General features: G+C 40.4%; 1 protein-coding gene across 5 annotated transcripts in view; it reads left to right on the forward strand.

Annotated features, from left to right (window-relative positions):
• Positions 1-19,291, forward strand: part of cfap410 (cilia and flagella associated protein 410) — a 41,543-nt gene extending 22,252 nt beyond the window's left edge. For all 5 annotated transcript variants that reach the window (XM_072248078.1, XM_072248077.1, XM_072248080.1 and 2 more), the window contains 4 exons: positions 1,768-1,997; positions 3,062-3,236; positions 7,660-7,759; positions 18,532-19,291. In XM_072248078.1, the coding sequence (XP_072104179.1) occupies positions 1,768-1,997; positions 3,062-3,236; positions 7,660-7,759; positions 18,532-18,666 (640 nt within the window). In that variant the 3' untranslated portion in view covers positions 18,667-19,291. The remainder of the gene's footprint in view (positions 1-1,767; positions 1,998-3,061; positions 3,237-7,659; positions 7,760-18,531) is intronic.
• The last annotated feature ends 2,111 nt before the right edge of the window (positions 19,292-21,402 follow it).

The following is a 21,402-nucleotide window of genomic DNA, read 5'->3' on the forward strand; positions in this document are numbered from 1 at the left end:
CTCCTTCCTAGCTACCCTATATTTCTCATGAGCCCCTCCTGCTTCCTGCTTCTTATTTCTAACATATGCTTCCTTCTTCCTCTTGACAAGTTGCCTCACATGTTTTGTCAGCCACGGTTCCCTTTTCCTACCATTTTTTTCTTTGTCTCAGTGGGACAAACGTATCCTGAACCCAGCACAACTGGTCACTAAACTTCCTCCACATTACTTCTGTGCTTTCACCCTTGAACATCTGTTTCCAATTTACTCTCGCTAATTCCTGCCTCATCCCTTCATAGTTAGCCCTTCCCCAGTTAAGCACTTCCCCATTTTGTCTGTTTTTATCCTTTTCCATAGCTATGCTGCAGCGAAGTAGTCACTCTCACCAAAATGCTTCCCCACCAAGAGGTCCCCACCAGGTTCATTACCCAGAACTAGATCCAGTATGGCCTCTCCTCTTGTTGGCCAGTCCACATACTGTGTCAGGAATCCTTCTTGAACACACCTGACAAATTCAGCCCCATCTATCTCCCTTGCAGTTAGGAGGTGCCAGTCAATATGAGGGAAGTTGAAATCACCCATAACTACAACCCTGTATTTCCTGCACCATTCTATAATCTGCCTTTGGGGGCCTATAGACTACTCCCAGCACAATGATTGATCCCTTCCTATTTCTGACTTCCATCCACACTGACTCAGTGGACACTCCCTCTGTAGCGTCCTCCCTTTCTATAGCCGTGATACTATTCCTGACAGTAATGCTACTCCCCCTCCTTTTCTATCTCCCATCCTAGTCCTTTTAAAACGCCTAAACCCTGGTACCTGTGTCAGCCAATCCTGCCCTTCCTGCAGCCAAGTCTCAGTAACGGCCACAACATCATAGTTCCACGTACTGATCATCAAAAACACACACATGAAGCATGGCGGTGGCTGCATCACGCCGTGGGGATGCTTCACTGCAGCAGGCCCTGGAAGACTTGTGAAGGTGGAGGGTAAAATGAATGCAGCAAAATACAGGGAGATCCTGGAGGAAAACCTGATGCAGTCTGCAAGAGAATTGTGACTTGTGAGAAGATTTGTTTTCCAGCAAGACAATGACCCCAAGCATAAAGCCAAAACTACACAGGAATGGCTTAAATACAACAAAATTCATATCGTGGTGTGGCCAAGTCAGGTCCAGACCTCAATCCAGTTGGGAATTTGTGGCTGGACTTGAAGGAGGCTGTTCACTCACAATCACTATGCAATCTGTCAGAGCTTGAACAGTTTTGTAAAGAAGAATGGGGAAAAATTGCTTTGTCCAGAGTACAAAGCTGATAGAGACACATCCTCACAGACTGAAGGCTATAATTGTTGCCAAAGATGCATCGACTAAATAATAACTTGAAAGGGGTGAATACTTGTGCAATCAACTATTTTTTGTTTTGTATTTGTAATTAATTTAGAGCAATTTGTAGAGATCTGTTTTCACTTTGACACAAAAGAGTCTTTTTCTGTTGATCATTGCCAAAAAAGCCAAATTAAATCCACTGAATCTTAATGTTGTAAAACAATAAAACGTGAAAACTTACGGAGGGTGCTAAATACTCATTATAGGCAGTGTATTGTGAGGTTCATGGCAGAAACCATCTGGTTGAGGTATTTAATAGCTGTTGGAACTATTGTAACATTGTACTTAGTGAGAGTTGATAGACAAGAGGCTGCATGGTAGATTGGAAATTTCTGTGAATTTTCATTTTTGGTGCGGTGGATTGAAATGTGTTCTTTCTGTTGTACTTTTTTGTAAAGTGTGAACAATATCTCATCTTTGGTGGATTTCCAGTACTGTCAGAATATCAGTGAACTTTACCTCAGGAAGAACAATATACAAAATCTGACAGAAATCTGCTATCTAAAAGGACTACACCGCCTAAGAGTATTGTGGTTGTCAGAAAATCCTTGCTGTGGGACAGATCTCCACAAATATAGAATGACTGTGCTCCGGAACTTGCCACAACTGCAGAAGTTGGATAACCAAGGTAAGGAGTCATCAGTTCTAGTGCTACTAAGTTGAGTGTAAAAATAACGCAATTGCTTGTCAAAACTTGATTCAGGACATCAGTGTTATTCACTGTTGAGAGCTTCTGCTAATAATGCTGTCTACACACTTTAAAAATACTTTATGATTGTCTATAAACTGTTGTTGAAACTATTAAAAAACCTGGTATCAAATTCCTTGTAGTATTTAATTACTGTACATCCTCAGAATGTGCCAAACTAACAAACAGCTATCCCTTCACTGAAATACTATCCATCCTTTGTAAATGCTCTCAGTGTCTGGGTGGATGATATTATAGGTGAATGTGTTAAACCTAATTTTAATAAGCACAATTAACAGGTCCATTAGCCCACTGAGCCCATGTTGATTATTAACCACGCAATTACATTCACCTTACATTGGTTATTGTTATTCTCCACACATTCTCTCAACTTTTCTCAGATTCTATCATTTACCTATATAGTGGGGCAATCTTCAGTGGCCAGTTAACCTATTAACTCGCATGTTGAAAGGACTCAGTAGGGTGGATGTAGAGAGGATGTTTATTATGGTGGGGGAGTCTAAGACCTGAGGACACAGCCACAGAGTAGAGGGCTATCCTTTTAGAACAGAGATAAGGAATTTCTTTAGCCAGAGAGTGGTGAATATGTGGAATTCATTGTCACAGGCGGCTGTGGAGGCCAAGTCAAAGGGTATAGTTTAAGGCAGGGATTGATAGATTCTTGATTAGTCAGGGCATGAAGAGATACAGGGAGAAGGCAGGAGATCGGGGCTGAGAGGAAAATGGATCAGCCATGGTGAAACAGCAAAGCAGACTCGATGGGCCAAATGGCTTAATTCTGCTCCTATATCTTACCGTCTTGTGTCTTTGGGATATGGAAGGAAATCCACACAATTTCAGCTGTAGTTTTGAAATTTTTAGCTGATGTCCAACTCAACAGGTTTTTGGTTGAAGAATTGAGTAGAATTGGGAGGAAGAAAAAGAGTTCACTATCTTGTCGTTAATGAAACTCAGTAAGTTATTTTGTTGACAATTTCTTGTAGCGGTGACAGAGGAGGAACTGGCTCAAGCTTTAGAGGATGGAGACGAGATTGCTTCTGTGTCGGGCAAAGAACCAATGGAGTCAACAATCAGCCACTCGAGGAGAGAATCCGGCACTTCTGAACCAAGCACTGAAATAGAAAGCGACCTCTTAAGCTTCAGAATGGAGGAAACAAAGTAAGGAGTGACAGGATTAACCTCAATCAGCATTGTCAGACCAATTTCCAAAAGCCTTCATTTACCAATAAGTTTCAGATATTGGGCTGAGATTGTCCTGTTATAACGTGCTTCAAATGCTCAATCTAAGTCCTCTCTGGCAGGTGCACTACCTGGCATTCTGACTTCCTACTTTTTGACTTCCTTGTGAGCCTAACGATGAAGGCATGTGTGTGGTATGCCTCCTTTGCCCCTCTGTTTACAGTTGCAAGAAAAAGTTCTTGAGCCCTTTGGAGTTACCTGTTTTTCTGCATTAATTAGTCATAAAATATGGTCTGATCTTCATCTAAGTCAAGCACAATCTGCCTAAGCTAGTAAAACACAAACAATTGTACTTCTGGTCAGTACTGAATGCACCATTTAATCAGTCACAGTCTAGGTTCAAAAAAGTATGTAAACCTTTGGGGTAATGCCTTCCACAAAAGCTATTTTGAGTCCAGTGTTCCAATCAATGAAATGAAATTGGAGGTGTGGGTTGTCAAGGTGCCCTGCCCAATTTAAAAAAAAAAGACACACAAAGTCAGGTTACTGATAGAGTCTGCTCTTCTCAAGAAAGATCCTGTTTATGTGCAACATGCCTCGATCAAAGCAACTTTTGGAGGACCTTAGAAAAAGAATTGTAGAGATGCATGAAGCTGGAAAAGGCTACAAAAGCATTTCTAAAGACCTGAGTGTTCACAGTGTGAGAAATTGTCTACAAATGCAGGAAATTCAGTACAATTGCTACTCTCCCTAGGAGTGGACGTCCTGCAAAGATCACACCAAGAGCAAAATGTGCAATGCTGAAGGAGGTAAAAAGAACCCAAGGGTAACAGCAAAAGACCTGTAGAAATCTCTAGAACTTGCTAAAATCTCTGTTCATGTGTCCACTATAAGAGAAACACTGAACAAGAATGGTGTGCATGGAAGAACACCATGGAAGAAACCACCGCTCTCCAAAACAAAAATTGCTGTATGTCTCAAATTTGCAAAGGACCACCTGGATGTTCCACAATGCTTCTGGGACAATGTTCTGTGGACAGATGAGACAGAAGTTGAACTTTTTGGCAGAAATGCACACAGCTATGTTTGGGCACTGCACGCCAACACAAAAACCTCATCCCAACTGTGAAACATGGTGGAAGGAGCATCATGGTTTGGGGCTGCTTTGATGCCTCAGGGCCTGGACAGCTTACAGTCATTGAGGGAACAATGAATTCAAAATTGTGTCAAGACATTTTACAGAAGAATGTCAGGGTAGCGGTCTGCCACCTGAAACTTAATAGAAGTTGGATGATGCAACAAGACAATATATGAAACAGAAGAGTAAATAAACAACAGAATGGTTTAAAAGGAAGAACATTTGTGTTTTGGAATGGTCGAGTCAGAGTCCAGACCTTAACCCAATTGAAATGCTGTGGCATGACGTGAAGAAGGCTATTCATACAAAGTATCTCAGAAACACTGATGAACTGAAACAGTTTTGTGTGGAGGAATGGTCTATAATTCCTCCTTGACATTGTGCAAGTCTGATCAGCAGCTACAGGAAATGTATGGTGGAGGTTATTGCTGCTTAAGGAGGTCCTACCAGTTATTAAGTACAAAGGATCATATACTTTTTCCAGCCTGGACTTTGAATGATTAAAAAGTGTATTCTATAAAGACATGAAAATTACAACTGTTTGTGTGTTATTAGTTTAGGCAGATTGTGTTTTTCTATTATTGTGACTTTGATGAAGATCAGACCATATTTTATGAGAAATTAATGCAGAAAACCAGATAATTGCAAAGGGTCCACAAACTTTTTCTTGCAACTGTACTTGCGTTGTCATTTTCAGGACTTGGCTCCAAGATCCCTCCATATATCAATGAATCATAGAATTATACATCATGGAAAACACAGATCTCTCAAGGTTGCAGTGCGAATTGATATGGTTGTTAAGGAGCCATGTGGTGTGTCACTTAGTCAGAGAATTTGTTGGGGGATTGAGTTCAACAGCTGGGAGGTAATATTGCAGTTCTTTAAGACCTTGGTTAGTCCACACTTGGAATATTGTGTTTTTCTAGTTGCTTTATTGTAGAAAGGATGTAAAAGCTTTAGGAAGGGTCCAGAGGAAATTTACCAGGATGCTGCCTGGATTAGAATGCATGTCTTAGAGGATAGGTTGAATGAGCTAAAGGTTTTTTCTTTGGAGCGAGGGAAAATGAGAAGCAACTTGATAGAGGTGTGCAAGATGATAAGAGGCACAGATGGAGTGCATTGCCAGAGACTTTTTCCCAGATTGGAAATAGCTTGTACCAGAGGCATAATTTTAAGGTGATTGGAGAAAAATATGAAAAATATGGTGGGGTGGTGTCAAAGGTAAGTTTTTACACGGGGAGTGGATGTGTGCATGGAATGCCCTGCCAGGGGGTGCTAGCAAATGCTGATGCAGAGTCATTTAAGAGGCTCTTAAGTAGACATATGAATGATAGAAAAGTGGAGGGCCTTATAGTAAGGAAGGGTTAGATTCATCTTAGAGTGGGTTAAAGGATAGGCACAACATTGTGGGCCAAAAGGCCTGTACAGTGCTGCAGTGTTTTATGTTCAATGTTCCTTCGCCTAGCTTGTCCATGCCAAACAAATCAGCCTGAGCTAATTCTATTTGTCCATGTACAGTACCCTCTCCAAATGTCTTACAACTTCTGTTAATTGTACCCACCTGTAGCCCCTCCTATGGCAGCTTGTCCACTTAGTCACCTTCCTCTGTGAAAATCTCTCTCCTCTAACATCTAGCTTTGGATTGATTCCCTTACACTGGGAAAAATTACTATGCTAATCCCAATTACGTACTTATTAATATTTTCTGCATCCTCTCTAGCTTAATCACATTCTTTCAATATTGTGATGACCAGAACTGCACACAATATTCCAACTGCAGTCTCACTAATGCACCACCGTAACATGACCTCCCATCTCAGTGTCCCCTGATAAAGGCAAGTATGCTATATGCCTTCTGCACCACCAGGTCTTCTTCACCATCCATTTTGAGGAATGATGTACCCTAAAGTCTCTGTTCCACAACACTCCCAGGGTCCCTTAATAATCTGTGTATGCCCTGCTATAGATTAACTTTCAAAACTACATCACTTGTCGGAGTTAAATTTGACCAGCCACACTTTGTTCCACTTTCCCCAGTGCATCTAGATCTTGTAGCCTTGTGTTGAAAGGAAAATCCTTGATAAAACAGTGGAGGAGGAAAAGGCCAAGAACAGATGTGCTATGGAGTAGTCTCTGCTCAGTAAATAATTGACATTCTATATCTCTGGTGTCTGATGGAACATAAAACATGGAGGCAGAGATTGTTTTGTCTCTGTTTAAGAATATAGAATGGAGGCAGTTGTAATCCATACCTTAAAGAGAAATATCTTAAAGAAAACTAGAAGATGCTGTTAACTCTAAGCACATCAGTGTCTGTGGCTTTCCTCATTCTGATACAGAGCTCACATCAGGTAAATTAACTCCTTCCACGGGTGTTGCCTGAGCTGCTGAGTGTTTGCAACAGTTTCTGGGTTTAGTTCAGATTTCCAGTATCTGCAGACTTTTGATTTTCATCTTCTGATAATGATTGGTAAGAGATGAAACTTCAGAGTTTGCAATTGAACGTGATAGAATTTAGGACTGCTTACTCTTGGTGCTTTGTACAATTGTGGCCCTGCTGCTGTAGAGTTGACTCAGTTGCTGAGAAGCAGTCATACCCCAGTATCCAAACGTTATGTCTTCATATTCTGCTTCATTTTCTGCTCTACTTACAGTATGTCATTAACATTCAAGAGATACAACGTCTTACAAATTGGCTGCTTATAAAAGCAAGAGTATTTTTTTTTTCATTTTGTTTATCTTCTCTTGTAGACTATAGCTTTGGCATGAGGATATCATCCTGACCAATGTGACCTAACTCATTTCCTCAAATGTGAAGGTTGGAGAGTTTGAGGTTAGCGATAAAAATTGGAATAGTCTAGCTGATGGTGATAAAGACACTTGAAATAGATGGAAGGAGGACAGAGCTTTAGTTAGATTATGGAACCAAGATAGGTGAATGAAATTGAGGGAAGCATGACCTACTATGAATAGGCCTCAGAGGAGGACCTGTTTCTGTTGCTAAAACAACAATAAGCAACCTGTTATGAAGTGCCTACAGCGCAGTATAGGGTTGAGTAAAATTTGGTTCAACTTGAGACATTGATCACGTAGAGGATTGGAACTTGTGCCAAAATTAAAGTTTGTATGCTGCTTGACCTGCTGAGTATTTCCAGTATCTTATGTTTTTATTGTAGATTTCTAGAAGCTGCAATACTTTGGAAGTGTAGAGGTTTGTTGTAACCATCTGTCTCTCACTATTAAGTATTTAATTTTTTTTTCTAGTAAAATCAGAGAGGAGCTTGGAATGAAACCATTGGGAAGAGATAAATTTTCCTCCTCTGTTGTATTGAAGGAAATAAATGCAAGCAACAACAGCAGAAGGGTGAGTACAGTGTGACAGTAGAAAGCGAAGCAATGTAATCCCATGAGCACCAAGTGTTTTGATGAGCACTTTGAAGATTTCTTCAACCAAGAAAATATTGAAAATATTGCCCCCATTTCCAGGTTCTTTTTTTTGGCGTGTGCGTGCGAGTCTGTGCATCTATGTGTGCGTGCACGCGTGTCTGTGTGTCTGCATCTGCGTGTGCGTCCGTGATGATGTCTTTTTCATGGCTTTTATAAGGCACGGAGCGAGAGAGAGACTGTGTGGCGCGTCACTCCTCACACAGACATTTTTGCAGTATTTTTCTCTTTATTTTATGAGGTCGAGTTGTGATCTCGACACTCAATCCGGCACGGATGGAAAGCGTACTCGGGAGTGGATCCGACTGGTTTCGAACCCGGGAACCTCCGCTCCCAGGTCCGGCGCCAATGTCACTGCACCAGCAGCCGGCCCCATTTCCAGGTTCTTCATAAAATGACATACAACAGTACAGCACAGGAACAGGCCCACAGTGTTGTGCTGAACCAATTTACTAGTAATTAAATGCCAAACTGAACAAATTCCATCTTTGGGAACCAATGTTTATATCTCTCCACTCTCTGCACATTCATGTGCCTATCTATGGCCCTCTTAAACCCCACAATTATTTTTGTCTCCATGACCATCTTTGCCAGCATATTCCAGGTACCCACCACTGTCTGTGTAAAGAAAAAACAACTTCATATTTCCTTTGAACTTTCCCCCCTACCTTTAAATAGATGCCCACTGGTATTAGACATTTACACCCTGGGAGAAGGTTACCAACTGTCCACCCTATCTATCCCCCACATAATATTTTAAGGCTCTATCAGGTCTCCAATCAGCCTCCGTTGCTCCACAGAAAATAACCCAAGGTTTGTCCACCCTCCTTAATAGTATGTGCCGTCTAATCCATTACCATCTTGATAAATGCTTCTACATCCTCTCCAAAGCCTTGAAGTCCTTTCTTTAATGGGGAGACCAGAGCTGAATACCCTAAAATAGATTTAAGTTCAAAGTACATTTAATATCAAAGTATATATACGGTTTATCACCATATACAAACCTGAGATTTGTTTTCTTGTGGGCATGCCAAGAAACACAATAGAATCAATGAATGGCCACACCCGACAGGACAGGCAATCAGTGTGCAAAAGACTATTAACTGTGTAAATCAATAATAATAATGAATAACGAAGCAATAATATTGAGAACATGACTTGAAGAGTTGTTGAAAGTGAGTCCATAGCTTGTGGAAACAGTTCAGTAATGGGGTGAGTGAAGTTATCTAATTTGGTTCAAAAGCCTAATGGTTGAGGGGTAATAATTGTTCCCGAACATGGTGGTATGGATCCTGAGGCTCCTGTACCTCCTTCCTATGGCAGCAGAGAATGTCGCCTGGGTGGTGGAGGAGTCCTTGATTATGGATGCTGCTTTCCTGCAACAGCCCTCTGTTGCAACATAACATTCAGATTCTTGAATTCAATGCCTCAACTAATAAAGGCAAGCATGCCATATGCCTTATTTGCCACCCTATCAAACTGTATAAGCTATGGACCTGAACCCTAAGACATCGACACTGTTAAGGATTCTGTCATTAACTGTACTATCCCTTTACATTTGATCTTCCAAAGTGCAAAACTTCACACACAGATAAATTAAACTCCATCTGCCATTTCTCTACACATATCTCTAACCCAGTGATTCTCAACGGGGGCAGTGCTGCCCTCCCCAAGGGGGTGGTTACATGTCCTAATGGGGCATTAAAGCAAAATAGAAGTCATCGAGGGCGTTCCAGAATCTTGGGGTGGAGGGGGTGGTAAGCGGCACCCTAACTTGAGGCACGAGACCTGACCAACCGTGTCAACTTGCTGCCCTCGTCAACTTCCAATAGGTACTCCCAGTTTGTGTTAATTTTTGATTTTAATTTAGCGTTAATGATGGATAAATAAGTATGGCGCAACCTGGGGTATAGTTTTACTCGGTTCCCATCAGATCAGTGATGCCCCATGTATCTTATTTGTAGTACTATACTGTCTAATGAAGCCATGAAACTGTCAAGATTGCAGGAACACTTCTGTAAAAGACACCCTGAAACAGCTACTTAGGCTATTACTCAGTTCTGGAAGATGAAAGAAGCATTTGAAAAATGTTGCACACTTGAGTCATTTGCCGAGAAAGCTAAAAGTGACCTTGATTGTGGTCTCATTGCTTCTTATAGCATTTCCAAAATGATAACAAAGTGTGGAAAATCTCATACAGTTGGTGAAAGAGTAATAATGCCTGTTGTATCAGACGTGCTCACCACTGTTCTCAAAATGGATACTAGTATTGTAAAATCAATTCCTCTGGAGTAATAACTCTGTCGCTTGTTGTATTGATGAGATGAGTGAAGACATTGAGTATCAACTATGCACAGCTACAAAAAACAGAATTTGGGATACAACTGGATGAGTCAACTGTGTGAGACAACGAGGCATTGCTAGTGGCATATGTACGGTTTATCAAAAATGGAAAAGTTAAGAATCTCATTCGTAAAAGGTTAAAAACAAATATCAACGGAGAATCAATCCATGACAAGCTCAAGATGTATACTGAGGATAAAAGTATTCTGATTAAGAACATGATTTCTTGTGCAACAGATGGAGCACCATATATGACAAGTTGCGAGTCTAGTTCAGTGGCATTATGAAAAAACAAATTCCAAGTCTGTTTGCAATTCATTGTGTAGTTCATCGTTAACATCTCACAGCCAAAAACCTCAGCCAGCAACTTTTTTCAAGCATAACTGTTGTAATGTCTTCTGCCAACAAAATTAAAGCTCATCCATTAAACAGCAAAATATTTCGTCATTTATGTAAAGATAACAATGAAGAATTTGAACACTGGCTTCTTCACACTGAAGTGCATTGGCTGTCAAAAGACTGCTGCTTAAAATGTTTCTTTGATCTTTTTGACACTGATTGTATTTTTGCTCAAAGTTGATAAGAGCTTGGGAAACAAGATTGAACCTCAACGTGGAGATGTGGCATACCTAGCTGATCTGTATGACAAAATGAACATTCTAAATATAAAATTGTAGGGTGAGAGTTTCAACTTTAATCCAGGCAAAGAGTGCAGTGTCCACTTTTATTTGAAAATTGGAAATATATAAGCAAAACATTGGGAAAAGAATTTTTCCACAGTCTCTCTGCATGGAAAGTATGGCATTCTCTTTCACAGACGGTGATTTCCAAGAGTACTGCTTACACATGCAGTCACTGAAAAAGGAATTTCAGAATCTATTCAAGGATTTGAATGATCTGGAAATTCCAGACTAGGTAATTAGCCTATTTCTTTGCAAGTTGGAAGAACAGGAAGACAGCTTGCTTGAAGAAGTTATTGACACTCAGAATGATGAAGAAGCAAAAATGCTTTTCAAGAAATGTTGGCTTTTGTGGTATGTGGCTACACTGTCATGCAAAGTTTCCTGGTTTTTGGAGAAGAGCATTTCCGTCCTCCTAACTTGTTGAATGAGGTTTCAGTGCAGTGAACCACATAACTCATAAAAATAGAAACTGCTTGGCCACTGTTACACGTGGGGACTTGAGGCTTTTGCTGTCATAACTTGAACCAGATATTTCAAGTCTTGCTAAAAACCACCAAGCTCAAGGATCACAGGGCACAGGCACTGTGTGTATTAGGTTTAAAGACAAATTTAAAAAAAATTAAAATAGAATACTTTTTTCTCATGTTAGCATATGGTAGATATGTTTTTACACTATGGGGGCACTGGGAAGTATATTGTTCCTAAGGGGGTGTTGGCAAGTATGAAGATGCTTGGGGGGGTGCTTTGGGCTGAAAAAGGTTGAGAAACACTGCTCTAACCGATCTATATCCCATTTGTATCCTTTGGCAATTTTCTACACTATCTGCAATGCTACCAAACTTCTTATTACCTGAAGACCTACTAACCCATCCACCCACATTTTCATCCAGGTCATTAACAGTTGAAGTCAGAAGTTTACATACACCTTAGCCAAATACATTTAAACTCAGTTTTTCACAATTCTTGACATTTAATCCAAGAAAACCGAGATGGCCAGTTTCCATGCTGTAATTGTTATATGGTTATAAAACATTCCCTGTCGTAGGTCAGTTAGGATCACTACTTTATTTTAAGAATGTGAAATGTCAGAATAATAGTAGAGAGAATGATTTATTTCAGCTTTTATTTCTTTCATCACTTTCCCAGTGGGTCAGAAGTTTACATACACTTTGTTAGTATTTGGTAGCATTGTCTTTAAATTGTTTAAGTTGGGTCAAATGTTTTGGGTAGCCTTCCACAAGCTTCTCACAGTAAGTTGCTGGAATTTTGTTCCATTCCTCCAGACAGAACTGGTGTAACTGAGTCAGGTTCGTAGGCCTCCTTGCTCGCACACGCTTTTTCAGTTCTGCCCACAAATTTTCTATCCGATTGAGGTCAGAAAATGATGTCAAGTCTGGTTCATCATTGGGTGCAATTTCCAAACGCCTGAAGCTACCATGTTCATCTTCACAAACAATAGTACGCAAGTATAAACACCATGGGACCACGCAGCCGTCATACCACTCAAGAAGGAGACACATTCTGTCTCCTAGAGATGAATGTACTTTGGCGCGAAAAGTGCAAATCAATCCCAGAACGACAGCAAAGGACCTTGTGAAGATGCTGGAGGAAACAGGTAGACAAGTATCTATATCCACAGTAAAACGAGTCCTATATCGACATAACCTGAAAGGCTGCTCAGCAAGGAAGAAGCCACTGCTCCAAAACCGCCATAAAGAAGCCAGACTACAGTTTGCAAGTGTACATGGGGACAAAGATCTTACTTTTTGGAGAAATGTCCTCTGGTCTGATGAAACAAATATTGAACTGTTTGGCCATAATGACCATTGTTATGTTTGGAGGGAAAAGGGTGAGGCTTGCAAGCCGAAGAACACCATCGGAACTGTGAAGCATGGGGGTGGCAGCATCATGTTGTGGAGGGGGTTTGCAGCAGGAGGGACTGGTGCACTTCACAAAATAGATGGCATCATGAGGAAGGAAAATTATGTGGATATATTGAAGCAACATCTCAAGACATCAGCCAGGAAGTTAAAGCTCGGTTGCATGTGGGTCTTCCAAATGGACAATGACCCCAAGCATACCTCCAAAGTTGTGGCAAAATTGCTTAAGGACAACAAAGTCAAGGTATTGGAGTGGCCATCACAAAGCCCTGACCTCAAACCGATAGAAAATTTGTGGGCAGAACTGAAAAAGCGTGTGCGAGCAAGGAGGCCTACAAACCTGACTCAGTTACACCAGTTCTGTCTGGAGGAATGGAACAAAATTCCAGCAATGTATTGTGAGAAGGTTGTGGAAGGCTACCTAAAATGTTTGACCCAAGTTAAGCAATTTAAAGGCAATGCTACCAAATACTAACAAAGTGTATGTAAACTTCTGACCCACTGGGAAAGTGATGAAAGAAATAAAAGCTGAAATAAATCATTCTCTCTACTACTATTTAGACATTTCACATTCTTAAAATAAAGTAGTGATCCTAACTGACCTAAGACAGAGAATGTTTTCTAGGATTAAACATCAGGAATTGTAAAAAACTGAGTTTAAATTTATTTGGCTAAGGTGTATGTAAACTTCTGACTTCAACTGTATATATATCATGCACAGCAGAGGTTCCAGTACAGAAGTTTGTAGACCACCACTAGTCACAGATCTCCAGTTAGAATAAGTCTCATTGACCACAACCTTTTGTCTTCAATGTGGAAGCCAGTTCTGAATCCAAATGGCCAAGTCACCATAGATCCCATGCATCTTAACCTTCTGTATCTGCCTTACATAAGGGACCCTGTCAAGTGCCTGACTAATATCCATGTAGACAGCATCCATATGTCTGGCTTCACCAATAAGCTTTGTAACCTCCTCAAAAAACAATCAAGAGTTGTATGACACGACTTGCCGTGCACAAAGCCATGATGACTGCTCCTAATTAGGCCATGGATTTCCAAATGCTCCTAGATCCTATTCCTAAGAATCCACTCCAATAGTGTCCCTACCTCTGACATGATAGTCAACAATCTATAGTTTGCAGACTTTCCCTAGTTCACTTCTTGAATAATAGAACAACATAAGGTACTCGGCAATCCTCTGGGATCTCACCTGAGGCTCGAAAAAACTTGAAGATCACGGTCAAGTCCCAGCTTGCCTCTCTCAGTAACCTGGTGTGTATCTCTGGGGGCTTATCCACCTTAATGTTCTTTGAGACTCAACACTGCCTCCTTCTTTATCTCAAAATATTCTACCATACTGTCACACTCCACGCTAATCTATTCCCCATGTCCTTTTCCTTAGTAAATGCACTTATTTAGGGCCTCACCCACAGCCTCTGCCTCCAAGCACATGTTCCTTCCTTTAACTTTGAGTGATCCTACCCTTCCATTAGTTATCTTCTTGCTCTTGATGTATGTATAGAATGCCTTGGGATTCTCTTTAACCCTAGTTGTCAAGCACTTTTTATGACCCCTTCTGGCTCTCCTAATTTCCTCCCTGAATTATTTGCTAGCAACTTCATAACACTCGAGCTGTTTGATTTTAGCTTCATAAACATTTCATTTTCTTTTTCTTCTTGACTAAATTCATCACCTTGCTTGACATCCAAGTTTCTCTTAGCTTTGAGGAGAATTCAAAGTGATTTTCTAAGTATATTAAGGGATATAAATATATTAAGGTCTTTAAACATCTTACACCTGTCAGATATGGTCAAAAACAGCTGTTCCCAATTAACTTTCCCTAGTTCCGTTTAAATATTGTCTTAATTTACTCTGCTCAAATTTAATATTCTCCCTCAAGGTTCATATTTTCCTTATTTGTAGCCATCTTAAAACTTAAGGAGTTGTGATCACTGTTTCCTAACTGCTCACCCACCTGGCCAGGCTGATTTCCCAACACCAGGTTCAGTAAAGCCCCTCGTTTAGTTGGTTATCCACATACTAATTTAAGAAACCCTGCTGGATGCACCTAATAAATTCTGCCCTACTAAACCTCTTACACTAACGATGTCCAGCTCTGAATTTGGGAACTTGAAGCTTCCCATGTCAACAACCTTATTGTTTCTGCATCTGATCTGTCTGCATATCTGTGCCTCAGCTATTGATGGTCTGAAGTATAATCCCAGCAGAGTGACTGAACCTTTCTTATTTTTGAGTTCTACCCATGTAAGCTCTGAATGAGCCCTCCATTGTTTCCCAATCTGAGTGCAGCTGTGTTATTGTTTCTAATTAAAAGTGCAACTCCATCCCCTCTCTCCTCTATATTTTCTATAACATCAAAACCCTGGAACATCAAACATTCAGTTCTGTCCCTCTCTCATCCACATCCGTCATAGTTCATAATTCCATGTATGGTCTGTGTTCTAAGTACATCTCACTTATCCTTAAAACTCATAGCTTTAAAATAAACATCCTTCAACCCTTCTTTCCTATTGTGAAAATATCTTGATGCTGCTTGTTCTTCCTTACAGACTTAATGGTTGTGAAATGGGAAGGCGTTTTCAGCAGCTTCCTTCTCAATCCCCCTCGGAATATCACATATTATATATTTTGCACCGGACACTAATGTGGACCCAGTGTTGTTTTTCATTTATGTAAACAATTGGATGTTAATATACGAGGTATGATTAGTAAGTTTGCAGATGACATTTAAATAGGTAGCATCTTTGACAGTGAAGATTACCAAAAATTAGTGACGTACCTTGATCAGATTAGTAAGAATGGCAAATAATCTAAATGGGTAATTTGGCAGGGCAAGCAGCATCCATGAGAGGAAAGGAATTATCAATGTTTCAGGTCAAAACTAAGGGTCAACAGATGTTGCTCAACCTGCTGAGTTTCTCGAGGAGATTGTTTGTTCCCCCAGATTCCAGCATTTTATATCTCCAAGAATGTCAAATGGCATTTAATTGAGATAACTGTGAAGTGTTACATTTTGGGAAGCCAAACCAGGGAAGGACAGGGTGGTGAAGAATTTATTTAGTGTGTAGGCCTTTACCATTCATTGCACAGGATGTTATGTTGTAGTTGTAGAAGATGTGGTTAGACCACAAATGAAGCATTGTGTTCAGTTTTGTTGACGCTGCATGTCATTAAGATGCAAAGCAGATTTACAAGAATCTAAGAATACAAGCTAAGACTTGAAGGACTGGGTTATAGGCAGAGGTTTACTTCATTACTTTACTTCATTAATATTTCCAAAATGCATCTTCTCATTTTTTTTGCTGGAATACACTCAACCTGCTATTTCTTATTTCATTTCACCAATACATCAATATTACCCTGTAGCCAAAGTCTCCTTTGTATAATTCTCGACTCCACTAATCTTTGTGTCATCTATGAACTTACTGATTCACATTCAGATCATTCATGTATAATACAAATATCAAAGGTCCCAGCACTGATCCCTGTGGAACACTGCTTCTCATAGAGATCCAGTCACAAAAACAACCTTTACCACGCCAATGTTGGATCGAATTTACCACCTCACCTTGAATCCCATTGTCCTTATTCTTCTGGACTAATTTTCTATATGGGACCTTGTCAAAGTTCTTGTAAAGCACGCCTAATACACACGTCTGATCAATTTGTTACCTCTTCAATAATAATTGGTCAAATTGGCCGGACAGGATCTGCCCTTGAAAAACTATCTCTGACCAGTCCCTGCCTTTCCAATGCTTCAAGGATATCTGCAAACTCATTAAACATAATCCACTCCAACTCCAGGGAATCCTTGACCCAAAAAAAATCTTGGTTGTTAAGAGGCATCCAGGAAATCTGGATTGGAGGGTTTGAGTTATCAGGAAAGAATGGATAGACTGGGTCTGTTTTCCCTTGAGCGAAGGAGGCTGGGAAATAAAAAGACAGAGGTGTATAAAATTATGAAAGGTTATTTTCCAGTGGCTGTTTCTCAGGGTTGTGATGTGTAGTGTAAAAACTAGAGGGTTCAGATTTGAGGTGAGAAGAAGGTGGCATAAAGGAAATTGAAGGTAAGTTTTTTCACATAAAGAGCACTTGGTATCTAGTATGAGCTACCAGAGGAGGTAGGTAGTGGAGGTATGAACAATAACAACATTAAGAGGCATCTGGACAGATACCTGAATTAGCAGAGCACAGAGGGATATGGAATGAATGCAGGCAAGTGGAATTAGTACTCTCAGGCAGTGTCCTCCATGTACTCAATACTTCTTCCTTAAAACAGTAGCCCTCAGATCCCCTCTTTCTCTTTAATCTAAATCTACCGTACAGGCACAGTGAGCCAGCATGATTGATTTATTTATAACCTAGAGGGGAACACCAAAGGAAAGGTTTTTTGGCCCACAATGTCTGTGAAAACACAATGCCAAATTAAACTAATTTTTTCTGGCCATACATGGCCCATGTCCCTGCATATTCATGTGTCTATCTAAAACCCTCTTAAATGCCACTATCGTAGCTGCTTCCACTGCTACCCAACCGCATATTCCAGGCATTCACCACTCTGTGTGTTTTTTAAAAACAGGCACCCAGCACATCATCTTTAAGCTTTCCCCATCTTGACTTAAATGCATGCCCTTTAGTTTTGACATTTAAACCCTGGAGAAAGGACTACCCGATCTATGTCTCTCATCATTTTATAAATGTATGTCAGGTCACCCCTCAGCTTCTCCCGATCCAGCGAAAACACCCAAGTTTGTCCAACTTTTATAGCACATTCCCTCTAGTCCAAGTAGCATTCTGGTAAATCTCTTCTGCACCCCTTAAAAAGCTCACACATGCACACTATACTCTAACCAAAGTTTTAGACGGCTGCTGTATGACTTCCTGACTCTTATACTCAATGCTGTGACAGCAAATATAACATTCTTTGCCACCCTATTTACTTGTGTAGCCACCTTCAGGGTGCTGTGGACTTGGACCCGAAGATCAGATGCTGTGTTCTACCATGCTTTACAACTTCTGCACTTTGAGTGTCTCTGATAACCAAATGCCGTGCATTCCCTACTGTACTGCAGCTCAATCAACCTGCCCTTCAGACTCCATCTCTGCCTGTATCTGTGGATCCCAGTTGGAATTTAGATAGATTTTTGATGCTTTTATCAACTTTGATTGTGGATATGAGGTCACTTTCTTCAGCCTGCTGTCTAAGTTTGGGTCATTGAGTCTTAGAGTTAATCCAGCTGGTGACTTTGTCCCATTCAGGCTTCATCTGTGTTTATGAGGAACCAAGATTCCTTCCTGGTTCATTGACCTTCTCCTACCTTTTCATCTCTTCCCTGACAGGGCTGATATGAAAATTAGGATTTTCACTCCTTACTGTGTTCTCCTGCATTCCTCTGCTGGTAAAAAATTAAGTTCTGTTAACTGAGTAAATTTAGAAGTAGAGAGCTTGATTTCAGTGGAAGCAAATACATAGTTAATGATTTATTGAAATAAAGTCAGTGTCAACCCTTCTGTCAATGTAAGGAATGCAAGCCCAGGCGTTTAATGACCTGAAGAATTGGAGTCTGAGAGTTGCATCATTTATGAATCACTAGGAAGGAATGAGAGGCTGCAAATTGTGAGATGTGCGTCAGAATCTAGGTTGAGAAGTGCCAGGAGCGGAGGCTGTGTGAGGATTTCGAGGGGTCTGACATCCGAATTTTAAGCTGACTTGCCGCTCCTAGATATGAAATTGTAGTTATTTATAACTGTTTTCCTTTTTCCAGCGCACCTCAAATGTGTTGAACGCTGTCCTGCTGCTGTTGAAAGAGCTCGATGCTGACGGACTGGAGATTGTGCACAGAACAGCAGAACATAAACTCAGAACATTACACAGGAAAGAGGCTGAACAGGAGAGATGAATGCAAGTGACCTGGGCAATTTGAGTTCCATCTTTGTGAACATGGTTTCAAAATTCACTAGTCATATCGCAGGAGTTTATACAGAAAATATATAAGATCAAGTACCTGCAAATTATCTATCTGCATCAACCCCTGTGGAGACACTGCCCTCTGTAATCACCAAGCTTGGCCTGATGGGAGAATCGGGACTCACCAGTCGCATGTGCAGGGATGGAGTTTAGGTGGGAGAGTTAACTTCACAATACGAAAGAGTGGGTACAGGGAAAAAAAAACAACAGAGTGCTATTTAATCTAAATTAACACCTGAGAGAGAGAATTAATGAACAGAACCTGTCACAGTACATATATTGGGCATGGGGAGGTGGAAGAAAGTAGTGACTTAAAATTCAAGTTTTCTACAAGAGGTTAAATCTACACTAGTGGAACTTTGCCATCCAACAGGTAGTGATCTGAATTGAGCATAGAAATTGTAAGCTCAGATATGATATACTGTTTACCTGGTTACTGATAGCACTATACTGCAGATTCTCGTTCAGATCGTATCAGCAAATAAGTTCTTTAGATCACACCAGCCGACATTGCATGAAGCTTTATCATTATCTGATCAAAATAAAATTATTCTAGAATCATATTTAATCGTAATCTTCATGTTTGACTGCTAAATTGAACAACTGTTTCAAAGCTATGATTTTCATGTGCTGAGGTTTCTGGATTTTCTGCCAATGCTACTGAACCTTTACAGAAATACTAATGAAATTCTGAGGAAGATTTATTCAGTGAACTTACTACTTTGAATTCAAAGGTATGAAGATAAACCAACTGGGGAATCACAACTACTTTAGAGAATGTAAAGATTTATTAATGAAATTGAAATGACCAGTCTTCTGTAAATTCTTCTAAATCTCTGTTAGTCCAATGTTAGTTTACAGTTTATATATTATGGTTCTTCCCAGATGTTCTACATATTTTTTCCTTTTCAATTTTACAACCTTTTCAATGTATTTCACCTTAATGAAAAGCACTCAACTGAGGCCTTGAGGGAATATGGTGGTTATAGTCTAGAATGAGAAATTGCAGTTAAAACTTGACTTATCATTCTTCTAACAGAAGAAATCCTTTTGGCCCATCAAATTCATGGCAATCTGGAGTCATCCCATCACTCTATTACCTTACTTATTGTATGGTAAACTATTCTCTCAACTGGCATAAACTCCACCCTGAATCTCTTGTATTCACCTAAACTAGACATTTACAAAAGATGATTCATCTACCAACCAAATTTACTGAACCCTCATTTTATTCTCTTGGATGAATTTGTACTCTGATGGTCAAGATGGCGCCAAGCTGTGATGTCTGTCGATATTCTGGCTCAACTTAGTTGGTTTTGTTTAGGTTTGCAGAATGGTTTTAGGGACAGTGTGGGGAGTTCAGGGACAGGAATGAGAGAGAATGAAGAGTCAGGGGCAGGAGCCGGTCTTTGAATGCACAGCCAGGTTTGAATGCACCATGGTTAGTCAGTAATCCTGCAGGTCAGGTCAACAGGCAGTGAGGAGACCAGCAATTATAATCTTATACACTTCTATAAAGTTACCTCTCATCTCCGTTGCTCCAAAGAGAAAAGACCTACTCATTTAACTTGTCCTCATAGACGTGCTCTCTAATCCAGGCAGCATGGTAGTCTCCTCTGCACCCTTTCTAAAGCTTACATATCTTTCCTATAAAGAGGTGATCACAACTGTACACGATACTCCAAGTATAGTTTAACTAGAGCAGCACACACAACATGCTGGAGGAACAAAACAAATCAGGCAGCATCCAAGGAAAGCAATAAAGAGTCTATGTTTTGGGCTGACCTTCAAGAAGACCACAACCTTGTTACAGGGTTTGGAGGTTTGCGTGCCTCAATGACCCAGAGAGCTACGTTGGCTGGAGTCAGGGCCTTGTGCTTTGGCTCTTGTTAGGGTCACCCATGCCAAACAGGTCAAAGGGTAGATACTGGACTAAGAGTGGTCCACCAATCCTCTAACAACCTTGACTGGTCAAAAAATAATTGTTATGGAAACAGCAGCGAAAATCCTTCTATACAGACAGATAGAGGAGCTTCATTGCTGCCCTAAGTGCCAACGCCGTAATGGGCAGTAAATAGGTAAATAAATTTCAACTGAGACCCTTCATCAGGATTAACCAGAATTTACAGAACATTACCTTGCAGCTCTTGAACTCAATCCAGCTACTAATGAAGACTAACACACCATGTGCCGCCTTAACTATTCCATCAACTTGCATCACGGCTTTAAGGGATTGATGGACTTTGACACCAAGCTGTCCCTTGTTCCTCCACCTTGCTAAGATTCTTGCCATTAACTTTGTACTCTGCCTTCACGACTATCACCTTCAAGTCTATCACTTCACACTTTTCTGGGTTGAATTTTACCTGCCACTTCTCAATCCAGTTCTGCATCCTGTCAATGTTCTGTTATAACCTACAATCTTCTACACTATCTACAACAATACCAACCTTCCTGTCATCTGTAAACTTACTAACTCACCCTTGCATCTCCTTATCTAAGTCATTTATAAAAATCACAAAGAGCAAGAACGGATTACCGGCCTCCAGGCAGAATATGTTCTATCCACTAATTCTAAATCTGCTCAACCAAGTCTCACTGGATCCCATGCCTCCTGAATTTCTGAATGACTCTATCATACAGAACCTTGTCGAATGTCTTACTAAAA

This window comes from Mobula birostris, chromosome 32, assembly GCF_030028105.1.
Source record: "Mobula birostris isolate sMobBir1 chromosome 32, sMobBir1.hap1, whole genome shotgun sequence".
In the NCBI taxonomy this organism is placed as follows: Eukaryota; Metazoa; Chordata; class Chondrichthyes; order Myliobatiformes; family Myliobatidae; genus Mobula; species Mobula birostris.